The following is a 15,571-nucleotide window of genomic DNA, read 5'->3' on the forward strand; positions in this document are numbered from 1 at the left end:
TTTATGGAGAAAAAGATACTGGAAGGTTTCTAGTTACTCTGGAAAACACCATTGTTAATCTCTGCAAATCTGCTTGGTAATACCAGACAACCTGAAACTAAAATTTCAAATTAAAAATAATCAGAAAACTTATTTTTTTTTAAAGAAAAAAAAAAAAGGAGGGTGGATAGAGGGACAACAGATGGCTCAGCAGTTAACAGGACTGGCTGCTTTTCTAGAGGACTCAGCCACCCATGTGGTGAGCTCACAAATACACCTATAATAGTAAAAATAATAGTACATTGAAAAAAGAAAATATCAAAAGGAAACAGAAAAATTATCAACATAATTCTGAGAAATTTGAGTTCAGTTCCTAGCACACACAACCGGGGGCTCACAGCAGCCTGTAAGACAAGCTCCAAGGGATCCAGTGCCCTCTTCTTGCCTCATCAGACACTGGCACACAAATAGCACTCACTGACATTATACATACAGACACACATAAATTTAATAAAAGCAAATCCTCAAAAATAAAGAACAATTTAAACGAAGATATGTTCAAACAGTAAAGAACTCCAAAGTGAGCTGGGCTCCCCCTAGTATGTGGAACAAAAAGCTTTGGCCTCAATATAAAAGCCTCTCCCAACTCTTTCAGAGAAGAAGCATTTCCTTTGGAGATGAGATGACATCATTCTCCAGAAAAGAAACCAAAGACACTGCGTGACTGACTTCAGTGTCTGAAGTACACATATAATTTGTGGATGCTAGAGGCTAGCCGGACATGCATTCCTCTGACTAATTTTGCCTGAACAGGTCATAGACAAGGTATCACAAAGACTCAATCCAGTGCTTACCAATATTACAACTTAAATGGTTCACAAAGCAAAAATGCTCTTAGGAACTAGTTTGGTAAGACTGAAAGCCAAAGATTAAAAATCAAACGAAAATCCAGCAAAATCAAAAGCTAAACTCTCTACAACAAAACAAACAACAACAAAAAAAAAACCAAACTAGTTTGTTTGCTGAACTATATCCAGAGCATCTCACTGCTCTTCTAATTTGGAAAACTGAAAATCATACTAACTATGCCCCTTCAGGTGTGAGACGCGCGCAGTATGTTCTCCAAACAAAAACTACTCAACAATGTGAGCATGCTAAGAAGTACTGTGGAGCACACAGTTCTAAGTGACAATGTGAAAAGGGAGACAGAAAAAGAATGACACCACCCGTAGCTGATGGCACAGGCCAGTAACTGAGTATTCAGAAAACTAAGACAAGAGGATCTCAAGCTCAAAGTCAGAAAAGGATACAAAGGAAGCCTGTGTTTCAAGAGGTTAAACAGTAATAATTAAAACACAACTAGCAGGCATGGCAGTGCATACCTTCAGTCTCAGCACTTGGGAGGCAGAGGCAGGTAGATCTCCAAGTTTGAGGACAGCCAGGGCTACAGAGCGAGTTCCAGGACAGCCAGGGCTATAAACAGAAACCACCACTGCCCTCCAAACAAAGAAACAAAACACTCACCACAACTCACAACTGGACAGGCGTAGTATACACTTTTAATTCTTGTACCCAAGAAGTAGCAGCCAGGGGACCATGGGTTCAAGGTCTGCCTTAGTTACAAAGTGAATCTGAGGCCAGCTTGTACATATCAGATTCTGTCTCAAAAGAAGGGGGGAAAAAGCTGGACCACAACTACCTCACTGACAGTAACTGAAGCAAGGCAATTAAAACCAAGCCACACTGCAAAGGAAAGCTCAATTTTGTTTTCCAGAAGGTATCAATTTCTTTCTCTGAGAATGTCATAAAAGTCAAGGAAGGATCTAAAAGTAAAAGCTCAAAACTAGTTTGAACTGGGACAGCTAGATGGCTCACCGGGTAAAGGCACTCACCACCAAGCGCAATGACTTTCAGTTCAATCCCCAGGACTCCCACGGTGGAAGGAGAGGACCAACTCCTCTACAAGTTGTCATCTTCTTTTTTTAAATCAAGTCAACATTTTTTATTGTCAGTTACATGCTTTATAGAAAAAGGTGTGGAGAACAGGCCAGGGTTGCACAAAAAAGGCTACGTTCCTACATAGTCTATTTACACGGTTGTGAAGATGCCCCCACTTCAGGAGCAGTAGCTGCACTTGTCCAAAACTTCTTTGCAGATGCAGCCCACGGTGCAGCAGGAGCAGCAGCTTTTCTTGCAGGAGGTACATTTGCATTCTTTGCATTTGCAGAAGCCAGACCAGGAGCAGGATCCATCTGAGGCACAGGAGCAGTTGGGGACCATGGCAAGTGGAGGCAGCAGTTGAAGACCGATGAGAGATGGATGTTAGCGTTCTAGGAGGATCGTGATCACAAGTTGTCTCTGACCTCTGTACATGTGCGCCCTGGCATGCCCTACTACCACATACACACAAAATAAATGTAAAAAAATGTTTCAGGGGGCTGGTGAGATGGCTCAGTGGTTAAGAATACAGACTGCTCTTCCAGAGGTCATGAGTTCAAATCCCAGCAACCACATGCCCTCATATGGGTGTCTGAAGACAGCTACAGTGTACTTACATAAAATAAATAAATTCTTTAAAAAAAAATGTTTCAGTTTGATCTACCAGTCTTGTCACCTAAGAGCCAACATATTGCCAAGATACCATGGAATGAGCCACAGGTTCACTAAGATCCTTTAATACCACTCAGCCCCTCTGGTACACCCTTGTCCTAGTAAGACTGTCTAAACCTCAGCTGCCTAATTTAGGAAATGAGAAGGTGCAATTAAAATAACTATTTCCTTCTAATGTACCTTTTTACCTCCAGTACCACAAGAGCAAATTTCACTGTATCCCTTGACAACAATATTTTGCTCAAAAACCTGAGGTTTTCTTTTCTTTCTTCCTTTTTTCTTTTGTGGTAGAAAAAAGTCTCTCTTGCTCTACAGTCCTAGTAGGCTTGGAACTATGTAGACCAGACAGGTCTCAAAGCTTGTGGCAACATCCTTGCTTCTACCTGAGTCCTGGGAATCCTATGAATTCAGGCATATATCATCATGCTCCACCCTGGTTCTAGCTATCTGGATTAATATACAAGTACTCCGGGGTTGAAATATCACTCAGTTGTAGAGTTTAATTAGCTTATGCTTGCATTTGATCCTGGGCACTTGGAGGAAAGAGATGTGTATGAACAAAATACATGCATATTTCAGAAAAAAAACCCTGGAACAAACAAAACTGTAGCTTTTATGACAGCAAAACAAGCATCAACTCCCTGAACAGCACTTCCCTCCACCAGCAAAATAAAAATATAGGCAGCTGCTTATGGAGCTTTCTCCACACAGCCTGTCTGAGTCAGAATTCAAAATACCTGCCTTTTCCTTCCTTCCTCCCCCCCACCCCGACTCCCCACATATACTGGTCCAAAGCTGAGTTAATGCTTTCTTTGAAACACTGGACTTTCTCCATTTTTCTGACCTCCATGCCTAACTTCAAAGGCATGACTTTGGGGGCTCAATAGTTACTGGCTGTTCTTCCAGAGGATAGTTCAGTTCCTGGCACCAGTACTGATTGTTCATTACCACCTATAACTTCCGCTCCAAGAATCTTATGCTGTCTTCTGACCTCTACAGGCACCTGCACACATGTGGCAAACCCTGACACAGGCACACAAAGAGAACTTTGACTCTCTCCATTCCCTCTAGCAGATACTACAACTTTCAGCTTGTCTGCCCTGTGGTTTTCCCTCAAACTCTAACAAAATAGTCCCTGGACTTCAAATAAATAGATAAAACTATGACCACTTTTTTTTACATGTTCTTGTCAGTGAGAACTTGTACTTTAGCAAGTTTGTTTACTGAAACAGTGCTGATACTCTCTAATTAATTATATATTCTAAAAGAGACCTTTTCCTTTCCCTCAGAACTCCCCTTGGATACTTTATCTATCCAAATACCATCTCTGAGACACAATGTTGGGCTTAGTTTGGAATATAAAAGAGATTTCCTCCACTGTTATGGGAAAGACAGTACTTTTTATCCTCTCCCCCTAACCCCATAGAAAGCAGTCACACTAAGAAAGACAAAAAAAGGAACTTGTAATTTTAATCTTTCTTTTGTTTTTTTAGACAGGGTCTCATGTTACCCAGGTTGGTCTAGAACTCCTGATCTTCCTCCTCTCACTAATCTGTATAGGATTACAGGCCTATACCTCACACCTGGTCTTGCTGCCTTCATTTATTCATTTATGTACTTTAAATGCACCGTGTGTGTGTGTGTGTGTGTGTGTGTGTGTGTGTGTGTGTGTCTGTGTGTACACGCACAGGCACCCTTGTTATCTTTTTCATGCCATATAAGGTAAAGATACTCAAAAATTCCAAGACATTTGAAGGCAGAGGCAGACCGATTACTTACTTACTAGAAGTAAGCCCTGGTCTACATAGCAAGTTCCAAACCATCAATGGCTACACAATGAGCCTCTGTGTAAGGGAAAAAAGAAACAAATTAGACAAGAAAAAGGTTGAACTTCAAAGGATAAAAAAATCACACTAGGCACAGTGGCATTCACCTGTACTCTCAGGTCAGAAGGCTGAAGCAGGAAGATTATAAATAAAGAGACCAACCTGGGTAACACAGGAAGACTCTATTTCAAAAAAAAAAAAGCAAGCCAGAGTTGGATGCTCACTCCTGTATCTCAGCTCCAGGAAGGCTAAAACAGAAGGATCACATCAAGTTCACAGACCTTAATGAAATCCTGGCTCATAAAAAATCAAGCAAGGAAGCAAAAAAGACACCCTCTCCCCCCTACCCAGCTCTGGTTCTCTTGTTATCACTGTTCAGACTATAGGCCACAGTCTCCATTACATTATCAAAGAAAAACAAGCTAATAAAATATTTAATAGCTTTTAGGTAGCACATATTTCAGCAAAGGTATTAATCAGAAGAGTTAGTATCAACCTGGGAGTCCACAGAGAGCAACAAGTAAAACATACTATTTTGACAAAGCTAACTTTTAAGTATATATACCAACTAATCTCAGATACTAGACACTTATAAAATAAACTATAATTATACGTGACACTGGGTTTAAACAGCCACAGCAGAAATAAATATTTCAAAAACAATGACAGTATAAAAAGCCAAGTATGGTACGTATCTATGCACCAGTTACTACAATTACCGGTCTAATTACCGGTCTAAGGAAAAAGGACTGGAGTCTTAGGAGTCCAAGAGCAGCTCAGTAAGACCTGATGTTCTTTGTTGTGGTTTAGAAAGCGGTAGGGGGAATAGGCTGGCAGGATGGGTCAGTGAATAAAGGCATTTGCCACCAATTACTACAGAAGTCTGAGGACGCATATGCTGGAAGGAGAAAACCAATGCTGTAAGGTGTCCTCTAGCTTCCCCTTACAGAATATACATACATAGGTGTACATTCACACACTCGAAAGGTTTTTTTTTTTTAAGTATAAGTTTAAAAACAGAAGGAGGACCAGGAGGTAGGAACACATACCTTTATTCCCAGCACTCAAAGGCAGAGGCAGGTGGATCTCTGAGTTCAAGACCAGCATGGTCCACAGAGTGAGTTCCAGGACAGCCAGGGATACAGAGAGAAACCCTGTTTCGAAAAAGAAAAAAACAGGAGGAGGAAGAAGGTCTGATGAACCACATGTGGTAGCACATGATGGTTAAAAACAAAACAAAACAAAGCAAACAAGAAACCAGAAGAATGCCAAGTGTGAGACCGGACAATACAGAGCTACACAGCAAACCTCTCAAAAAAAACATAGGTTTCCTGAAGTGGTGGCATACACCTTTAATCTCAGCACTTGGGAGGCAGAGGCAGGCAGATTTCTGAGTTTGAGGCCAGCCTGGTCTACAGAGTGAGTTCCAGGACAGCCAGGGCTACACAGAGAAACCCTGTCTCAAAAACAAATAAACAACAACAAAAAGGAACAACAAAAAACCAGCTAGTTAGGTAGATGGTCAGTACAGGAGTTGGAAGGTTATTCCCAAATCCTTTGTGGTTCTGATACAACCCAATAGATGAGGAAGGACTATTTCAAACTGTTCCTGTGAGAAGCAGAAGCAACTAGAGTGCAAGTTCATCTAAGGTTTCAAATGCTTTTCCTTAGGGGACTCAAGTGTGATTTTAATCACACAGTTCTTATTTCAGGGAAGCAGTACACATCTTGGCATTCAACTCCCTTTCTAATCTCTGCTCTAATTTCAAATCAAGACTCCAGACAGTTAGGTGTAATGACATACACCTTTGGTCCTAGCACTTAGGAGACAGTAGGTGGACCTCTGAGTTCCAGAATAGCATGGTCTACACAAAGATACTTCTAGGCCAACCAAGACAGCATTGTCAGACCCTGCCTCAAAATAACAACAAACATACACTCAAAAACAGAAACTCTTGGCTCTCATTTCCACTAAAAACTCAACTCAGTGACTTGAATTCCAAGTTACAGATTGATTGTCGAGAACTTGAAGCCAGGGTCTCTGAATCCTAAACAAATGGTCACTATCAACAGTACCTCATTGGACCTGATTTTATTAGGTGGTGGCACTGTCCAAATAATGAAGATGAAAAATAACAAAGGAAAGACTACATTTTCTTTATACAGCAAACAGCAGAACCCAGGTGTCAAACTACATCACCTTTTATTAACTATCAAAGCATAAGAACAAGCACATGACCAAGCACAAACCTCTGTAAGATGATAATTCATTTATAACTGCTTTCTCCAGATTCAAACAAGGTAACTACTCTAATGGAAAATATCACTGAAGAGCTTATGGTTTGGATGGACCATAATGGCATATATCTTTAATCCTAGCACTAGTGAAGCAGAGGCAGGGGATCTCTGAGTTCAAGACTAGCTTGGTCTACAGAGTGAGCTCCAGAACAGCCAAGGCTACAAGAGAAACCCTATCTACTTTTGAACTTATGGTCTCCCCAGTATGGTGAGGCACAACTGTAATCCCAGCACTTGAGAGGCAGAGGCAGGAGGATCTCATGAGTTTTGAGGCCAGCCTGCTCTATACAGTAAGTTCCAGGACAGCCAGAACTACATTAAGAGACCCTGTCTCAAAACAAAAACAAAACAAAACAATATGTTAAAAGTAATCTAAGGAAGGCATGGTGAACAGGCCTATAATTCTAGCACTTACAAGAAGATACAGAAAGCTGCCGGGCGGTGGTGGCGCACGCCTTTGATCCCAGCACTTGGGAGGCAGAGGCAGGCGGATTTCTGAGTTCGAGGCCAGCCTGGTCTACAGAGTGAGTTCCAGGACAGCCAGGACTACACAGAGAAACCCTGTCTCGAAAAACAAAAAAAAAAAAAAAAAAAAAAAGAAAAAAGAAAGAAAAAAAAATACAGAAAGCTAAGAGTTCAAGGTCATCTACTGTATGAAAAATTTGAAGCATGCTTTTGATACCAGCACTCAGGAGGTAGAAGCAGGTAGATCTCTCTGAGTTCGAGGCCAGCCTGATCTACAGAGTAAGTTTCAGAATAGCCAGGGCTACGTAGCCTCTGACACACATTCTCATATTCATTATACCCTCGTACAATAAAAATAATTAAATAGGTAAAATTTAAAAAAAAAGCTGTCATTTTATAAACTTTATCCTTTTTCCCATTTAGAAAGAAACAAGGGTTGTTATAGCTCTCTAATGCTTTTAAAGGAAAGGCAGAAGTCACCTCCCTAAGAAACTAAAAATAGAGGCACATAAATTAAAATTGCAGCTTATGAAGAAGGTATCTATGGCTATGTTTAAGGGGAAACTCAAGCCAACTCAAAATGGCAAGGATAAAAATCACAGAAAAGGAAATCAACTGAAGAAAAGCATCTCATACCCAGCAGCTTCTCAGGCAACAGTCACTGAGGAACACCAGACAATCTTCTCAACAGCCTCTGATTCACCCCCATACACATTTTCCCTCCCACAGACAATCTGTGGCTTTTCTTTGGGGGCCTTTCCAGCCCTCAATCTCTATTCATCTCTAACCACTTTGACCTCTCTATATTGCCCAATTCCTTACGATTTCTTCATACATCATCCTAGGCATTCCTCCAGTCCCTAAACTATTATGCAACATTCCCCCATAGCTCTTAAGAGTCGCACACACCCCTCCCCATCTTTACGAAGCCTAACCACAGGCCTAACCCAGGCTCTTCTACAATTCAAGGCTCCATTTCATTTATCCTCCTCCTTTTAGGGTCTGTCTTTTGACCTTGACCTCCCCCTCATCCTTTAGATGTTGCCAATGTTTCCCTCCGTGCTGGCTGTGGTTCACTCCTATAATCCCAGCACTAGGCCAGTCAGGAAGACATAAGAAGTGCCTGTCTCAAAATACAAAACAACAAAACTCCCCAATCCGTTTCATAGTTGTACAGTCTAAAGATAGGAATCACCAAAGAGTTAATTCGAGAAAGTACGAATGTACGCTGCTGCTGACAAGAGATGAGAGGAGGAATGACGCATTGGGGGGAGTCTGAGGGGAAAGCCACTCCAGGCACTTACTCCCAATAAAATTCACAATTCCCATGACTCTTCAATACTTTTAAGTTCCATAATCCCCTCAACATTTTGATCTATTAATTTCACAATCACCTTGGCCTCTACCTTACACCAAGAAATTCCCCTCTATCTACCAATACTCCGTTTACGTTATTTTGTCTTATTGAGCCCGAATCCTGATGCATGCTAGACAAGATCTCCACTACTGAGCTGTATGCTCAGCCTCCACTGACTCTAGTTTCTCTACTCCGGTCTTTGTCGTTTCTCTTAACCCCCAATCTTCAATCTCCATTCTTCCTCCTCAAAGTTCTCAAAGCAGTAGCCTCTAAGACATTATGGGAGTATTCGTCGGCTTCCTTTTTCTCAGTGGCATCCATCCTTTCCTCCAGACTCCTCTAGTAATAGAACTGTCTACTATTTCAAAGTCCGGTCCTGTCCTCCCTAGGGGCAACCCCTGGGACATCCTCAGCGACAGGTCCCTTCCCAGGACTCGCTCTTGTTCCCATCTCACGGCCCTCCCCAGCCGGCTGTCCGCGCCCCACACGACTCACCTGCGGTACCGGCAGGGACCCCGGAATCAAGAGGCGAAAACCCGGCCGCCGCTGGCCCTGAGGAGGCGGACGCCATCTTGGCAGCCCCCTCCCCCTCAGCGGCTTCACTCCCTTTCAATCCGGCTTTTCCTTTTCTCGGAATCGAATCTTCCCCACGTCTCTTAACAGAACCCGCGTTCGGCGGGTTTCTCACAGGCGTTGTTCAGGCTCCAGGACAAGCTCAGGACCGCACCACTTGGCCGGCATAGGGGAGAACTCCAGTCTCGCAACCTTCCTAACAACTTGAACTGCTCTCCGCGAAAGCTACCTTCTCTCAATAGACAGGAACACTCAAGCCGGGCCCCAGGGGTCCAGCGTCTCGGATAGAACAAACCTAAAGGAAAACCCAGGCACCTGAGGGCCCCCAGAAAGCGAATGCCCCCCTCCCTCTCCTCCCCAGCCACTGCCTGTTTATCCCCAACTCCACCGCTCCGGTCAGGGTGGGCGGCCAAGGAAACCCCAGCATTGCGCATGCGCCCCACCTTCTCGGTGCTCCGTCTATCTAGCCAGACAGAAAAGAAAAGCCAATCCGGAGGCGACTCCGGATCACGTGACAGATGTGCGTCACACCCAAGGAATCCACGGGCGGAAGACCGTGTGCCTACGGTGGCTCGGTAGATCAATATAGATTCGTATCTTTGATCGTGTTGCTACGAATTCTAGTAGAGACTCAGCTGGACCGGGAAGGACTGAGCGCCTCAAATGACAGTCCTGGAAAGAGCTCGGATCGCAGCTCTTGTGTCAAGTCTGAAATGCTAAGCACTTGTGCACTACAAAACATCACAACCATCAAGAATTCTTCCAGCCTTTACTGTTTGAGGTGCAGGCTTATGGAACCTTCCTTCTAAAGACATAAAAATAGATGTTTTGTTTGCTTCAAACAATGCTGGACACAGTGACAGAGTTCATCAAATGTAAATATTTGATAAATAAGGCAATGAGGATTTGTCAACAATATAAAAAGAAAAGTAAGAAAAATACATAAAAACAAAGTTTAAAAGACCTGTCAAAAAGACTACAGAATTCAATCAGACTGTATCAAATAACCTTCCCCTGTCCAAGGTCCTCCTTAGCGTTCACTTGCTAATTATCTATACTCCAAAGGGCATGGAAATACAGAGGGATTCCATTCTAGCCTAGTCGTCATATGAACTCTGCCCAGTTTTTACAAAGAACTTTGGCAGCTGTGAGCATTATGGGAACCCTAGGGAAGCCCTTTCTGAACAAGAGCTTCTGAAAAGCAAAGACTGGTTGCTACAGTTATATGTCCGCCTCCTGTCACATTTTTGTACAAGGTAATCACTCAATAATTATTTCTGAAATGAATAAATAAAAACAATCTTCAGCTTATTAGTCCTAAGGTGACCTGGACACCTATCCAGATGTCCCTCCAAAGGGAACCCAGGACCAGAACATCCATCAAATATCTCCTACTCAGATTTCTTCCTCCTCTAACAAGACCTAAAATATTTGTTTCCTTACTGCCATCTGCTGGATTCTTTGTGCTCCCTTGGGTACTGAAGAGTGACAAACTTCATTTCATAGAATTAGCATCCCTGATTCAACAGCATTTTGACCAGGTAACACTAAAGTATTGTATGTTGTGCTGTACCTGAAACCTTCACCTTGCTGACTATCAGTGGAGTCAGACAGTGCTATTCACTCACAGGTGAAGTTGTCTCACACAGGTACTTAGTAAATACTGTTGAATAAATTGTCTATATTTCCAGAAAAGGCGTTCAATCGCCTGGGCACTGTTAAGACGACTCATCAGATAAAGGCACTAAACTATCTATGCCTGGGTCCCTAAGATGGGATAAGAGAATCGATCCGTTCAAGTTTTCCTCTGCCCTCCTTATGCACGAGTGCACAAACACTTTAGTTAAGTGTAAACTCAATTGATTCTATTTCCTAAGGTGCTCTAAAAATCAATTGAGGTAGACATTAAAGCTATTTCTGACTCTGAAATTGTAAGTAGGCAAAAAAGACCTGAATGACTAAGGCAATTAAAAACAGATTTTTCTCCCTATAATTTGTGGTTCAGCTCTAAAAGAAAAAAAATCTATTTTACAGCTTCCTAGGAGTCTTTGTATCTACATCAAATACTAGAAAATGGTCACTGTTACACCTTGTGTTATCCATTTATGTGTGTGTCTCCTTCATAAGACTATACTTTTTAGAACAAAGATGGTGGCTTTTCATTATTACAGGTCAAGAATGTAAACTATGCCTGGGACAGATTAAGTTCCCCAAATATGTCTCCTAAATATATGAATGGATGAAGGTGAAATTCAAAAAGTGGAACTAAATGTTGGAATTAAGATGTCATGGAGCCAAGAATGGTAGGTAGCCCATGCCTTTAATCCCAGAATTTAGGAGGTAAAGGCAGGCTATTTTTGTGAGTTCAAGGCCAGTGTGGTCTACCTAATCAGTTCCAGGACAACAACCAAAGTTATGTGGTGAGACATTGTCTTAAAATAATAATAATAATAATAATAATTTTATATTTTTAAACATTTGGGTGTGGTGGCACATGCCCGAGGTTCCAGCTTCTCAGATAATTAAGATTTTTTAACTTGTTCCCTTGAGTTCCCTCCCCTTTTTCTTCCAAAAAAAAATTATTGATTTCCAGAAGAGCCTTGTCAATAGGCAAAATAGCATGCCTTTATCTCAGGGATAAATGTAACCAAAAGGAGAGCTTGCAGCAGGTCTCCTTCTCCCTCCAAGTCTCTCTGCCCCAGCTCTTACTCAGTCCCGAGGTGTGTTCTGAGTCATGGGCTACTCTTCCCTAGTAACATTCCTAGCATAGCAGAACCGGGGTGACTGGGCCAGGTGTGGGTGCAGGACAGAGCAGAATGCTTTGGCTTGGTGCTCCTAAGGAAATGGCAAAGGGAGTTCACCAATACATACTTTCAGAAGGGAGGCAATCTGGTGACCTCAAAGCCACCCATTCAGTCTTCAGTGCATGTAAGTGTACTTTATCAAAGCACTTTTAGGGGATAGGATATAACTCAGTATTAGAGAACTTGTCTGTCTTATACAAGACCCTGAATTTAATCCTTGGCATTAGAAACAAAGACAAAAACAAAAAAAGTAAAAGAATGAGTACCTTATTCATTCAGTTAGTCTTTTATTAAATACCTAACCCCAGCTTATTCCAGGCACTCACATTCTTAGTATAGACAGATACAATCCTTGGCCTCACTTGGGATGAACCTTAGTAGTAGAATGCTTTCCTAGAGTTCCTGAGACCTTGGGTTCAATTCCCAGCAATAAGGGGAAACACACACACACACACACACACCCCAAAAGAAAAAAAATCTTCCTCAACTTAGTAGCATGAAACACTGAGAAGACCAAAGCAGACCAGTTCATGAGACTGGCAAGTTTGGAGTACATAGAGACCCTATTTCAAAATAAAAGACTCAATAGATGGAGGTGCTTGCCATTGAGCCTGATGACCTGACTTTGACCCTCAGATTCCACATAGTAAAAGTGGAGAGCCAGCTCCTGCACATTTGTCTTCTGACCTCCACACCAGTGCAGTGGTACATGCTCATACATATGAACACAAACACGTAGGTTGATTTTTTTTTTTAAGATTTATTTATTTTATGATGTGAGTACACTGTAGCTGTCTTCAGACACACCAGAAGAGGGCATCAGATGCCATTACAGATGGTTGTGAGCCACCATGTGGTTGCTGGGAATTGAACTCAGGACCTCCAGAAGAGCAATCAGTGCTTTTAACCACCGCTGCTATCTCTCCAGCCTCTGTAATAAAAAATTTAAATATATTCTTAAAAAAGAATCAAGAATGGTATCATACACCTATCAGTCCAGCAGTTAGGAGACAGAAGCAGAATGACCAGGAGTTTAAGGCCTCAGCTGCACGGAGATTTAGAGGACAGCTGGGATTACATGAGGCCCTGTTTTAAGAAAACAAAAACAAAAACAAAAAAAGAAGGCCGGGCGGTGGTGGCACACGCCTTTAATCCCAGCACTTGGGAGGCAGAGGCAGGCAGATTTCTGAGTTCGAGGCCAGCCTGGTCTACAGAGTGAGTTCTAGGACAACCAGGACACAGAGAAACCCTGTCTCGAAAACCAAAAAAAAAAAAAAAAACCAGCCAGGAGGTGGTGGCCTTTAACCCCAACAGAGGCAGGTGATCTCTGAGTTAGAAGCAAGACTGGTCTACACAGTGGCCAGTCTTAGGAGATATCGGACAGCCAGACCTACAAAGTGAGACTTTGTCTCAAACAAACAAACAAACAAATAAAACAAAAAAAGGAAATCACAAACAAATGAGAACAGGCCCCGTAAATCATTGGAATAAACTTAATATGTATTAGTATAGAATATGTCTGAGTGCTGTGTTTCAAACCTGTATTTTCAGAAGAAACAATGAGAAGGAAAGCTGACAGTCTTTACAACACAGACTAGTTGGAACTATTTCAGAGACTCTAGGAGACATCATTTCCATGGTTATGGAAGCTGAGTCTGGAAAGAGGAGTGGGTGTTTGGGAAGACTTCACTGTCCTATAAAATTAAACATTTGTCAGACAGAGAGAAACACAATGCTAAGGTAAAGGGAAAACCTTGAACTGGGCAGAGACTGGAGCAGTTGAAGAGTGACACTCAGATAGAATGGTCTGCAAGGGTGCTCTACAGAGACAGAAAGACAACAGGAAAGGACCCTGACCTGCGACCCTTCATGTTGCGACAACAGTTCCTCATGTTGTGGTGATCCCCAATCACAAAATTATTTTCATTGCTACTTCATAACTGCATTTTTGCTACTGTTATGAATGGTAACGTAAATATCTATTTCCCAATGGTTTTAGGAGACCCCTGTGAAAGGGTCATTGGACGCTTTAATGGGGTCACAACCCACAGCTTGAGAACCACTGACCTAGAAGATCACGGTAATGGTCATTTCCTACTAGTGTTTACTCTGAACTTACTAAATGCTGTGCTAAGCAGTTTACAAAGATTATATCCCTTCATCTCAACCATCTTAAACATGTGGAAAGCATCTCCTTTTACAGTCAAAAAAATATGAGATTCAGAAATATAAAGCTACTTGTACAAGGTCACACTGATGAAAGACTTGCAAGCTAAGTCTAGGGATTTGGTTTTTTGTTTTGCTTTGTCCAGATCTTTCAGTTCAGTCTCTCTCCCAAATACTGGGATTATAAACCTCAAATATCACACTGGGCTTTTGATGTTGTTGCTGTTACTTGTGTTTGTTATTGTTGTTTTAAGACAAGGTCTCACTGTAGCCCTGGTTGGCCTGGAACTTGCTGTGTAGGCCAAGAGCAAGCTGGTCTCTAACTCATAGAGATTCCTGGCCTCTGCATTCTGAGGTGTGTGATGCTAGGCCAAGTACTTAGTTACTAGTGGTTTTTTGTTTGTTTGTTTGTTTGTTTGTTTTGTTTGTTTGTTTTGAGACAAGAGCTTTCTACATGGCTGAGGCTGCCCTGGAACTTCCTATGGTAACCCGGGTTGGCCATGAATTGTGATACTCTTGACTCAGACATCCAAGTGCTTGGGGTTATGGGTATCTGCTACAATCTCTGTTTTTAAAGTTCTAGGGTTTTGTTTCTCAGGATTGGGTTTGTCTATATAACCCTAGTTATTCTGGAACCCACTTTGTAGACTAGGCTGTCCTTAAACTCAGAGCTCCACCTGCTTCTGCCTCCTGAATGCTAGGATTAAAGGCATTCCCCACCACCTGCCATTGTAAGGTTCTGTTCTTAATCACAATAATGTTGGTTTTTGTTTGTTTGTTTGTTTGTTTTGTTTGGGGGCATACTAGGGATAGAATCCAGGGGCATGTTTGGTTTTGGACAGGGACAAGGGACTGAGGTGGAAATTTTACATATCAAAGCAGACCTGGTCTCCAGGTTCTCCCAGCATCCCTCAGTCCCTACCTGGCCTACTATGCCCCTAACCTTGAATTTTCCAGCTAAGGGGCTGGGCTGCCCTTCCCCCAGAAACTCTTCCATACATAATATAGACATTTTGGCTTGTCTCTCACCCTCTTCTCCTTCTTTTTGCCTGCACCCTTACTTTCTATCTCCCTGTCCTTCTTCACTTCCAATAGCGACTCCCCTGGCCTCAATCTTTGGGGCCAGTGAACTCCCCTAAAAGCAGCTTCCCCAAAACTCTGCCTTTAATATAATCTAACTTGGCTTGAATAGGTCCATTTCACCTGCAGAGAAATAACTTATCAGGGCACATGAGGCTTAACAAGCAAACCTCCACTGTGCTATACCCCCAGACTCCTTTTTACTTTTTAAAATTTGAAACAGAATTCTGTTACATTACCTAGACAGGTCTTGAACTTGTGATTCTCCTGTCCCGTAGCTGCTAAGAGTAGAGATCTGACTGCCACTGGAGTTTTAGAGGAGGGAGCTTGAAAAAGCCAGGATTTTGTTTTTGTTGTTGTTGTTCTGTTTTAAAGACTTATTTATGTATGTATGTGAGTATACTGTCACTTTC

At 42.2% G+C, this 15,571-nt stretch overlaps 1 protein-coding gene across 5 annotated transcripts in view; it reads right to left on the reverse strand.

Moving 5' to 3' along the window:
- The window catches only part of Pip5k1a (phosphatidylinositol-4-phosphate 5-kinase type 1 alpha), a 45,608-nt gene extending 36,039 nt beyond the window's left edge, over positions 1 to 9,569 (reverse strand). For 2 of the 5 annotated variants that reach the window (XM_076932883.1, XM_076932882.1), the window contains exons 1-2: positions 9,031 to 9,524; positions 5,465 to 5,569 (exon numbers count right to left, since the gene is read on the reverse strand). In XM_076932883.1, coding sequence (XP_076788998.1) covers positions 5,465 to 5,569; positions 9,031 to 9,106 — 181 coding nt within the window. In that variant the 5' untranslated portion in view covers positions 9,107 to 9,524. Of the gene's footprint in view, positions 1 to 1,871; positions 2,048 to 5,464; positions 5,570 to 9,030 lie in introns of those variants that run through there. The other 3 variants (XM_034499592.1, XM_034499591.2, XM_076932885.1) reach the window with 3 other exon arrangements.
- Between the last annotated feature and the right edge of the window lie 6,002 nt (positions 9,570 to 15,571).

The sequence above is a fragment of the Arvicanthis niloticus genome, chromosome 4, assembly GCF_011762505.2.
Source record: "Arvicanthis niloticus isolate mArvNil1 chromosome 4, mArvNil1.pat.X, whole genome shotgun sequence".
NCBI lineage: Eukaryota > Metazoa > Chordata > Mammalia > Rodentia > Muridae > Arvicanthis > Arvicanthis niloticus.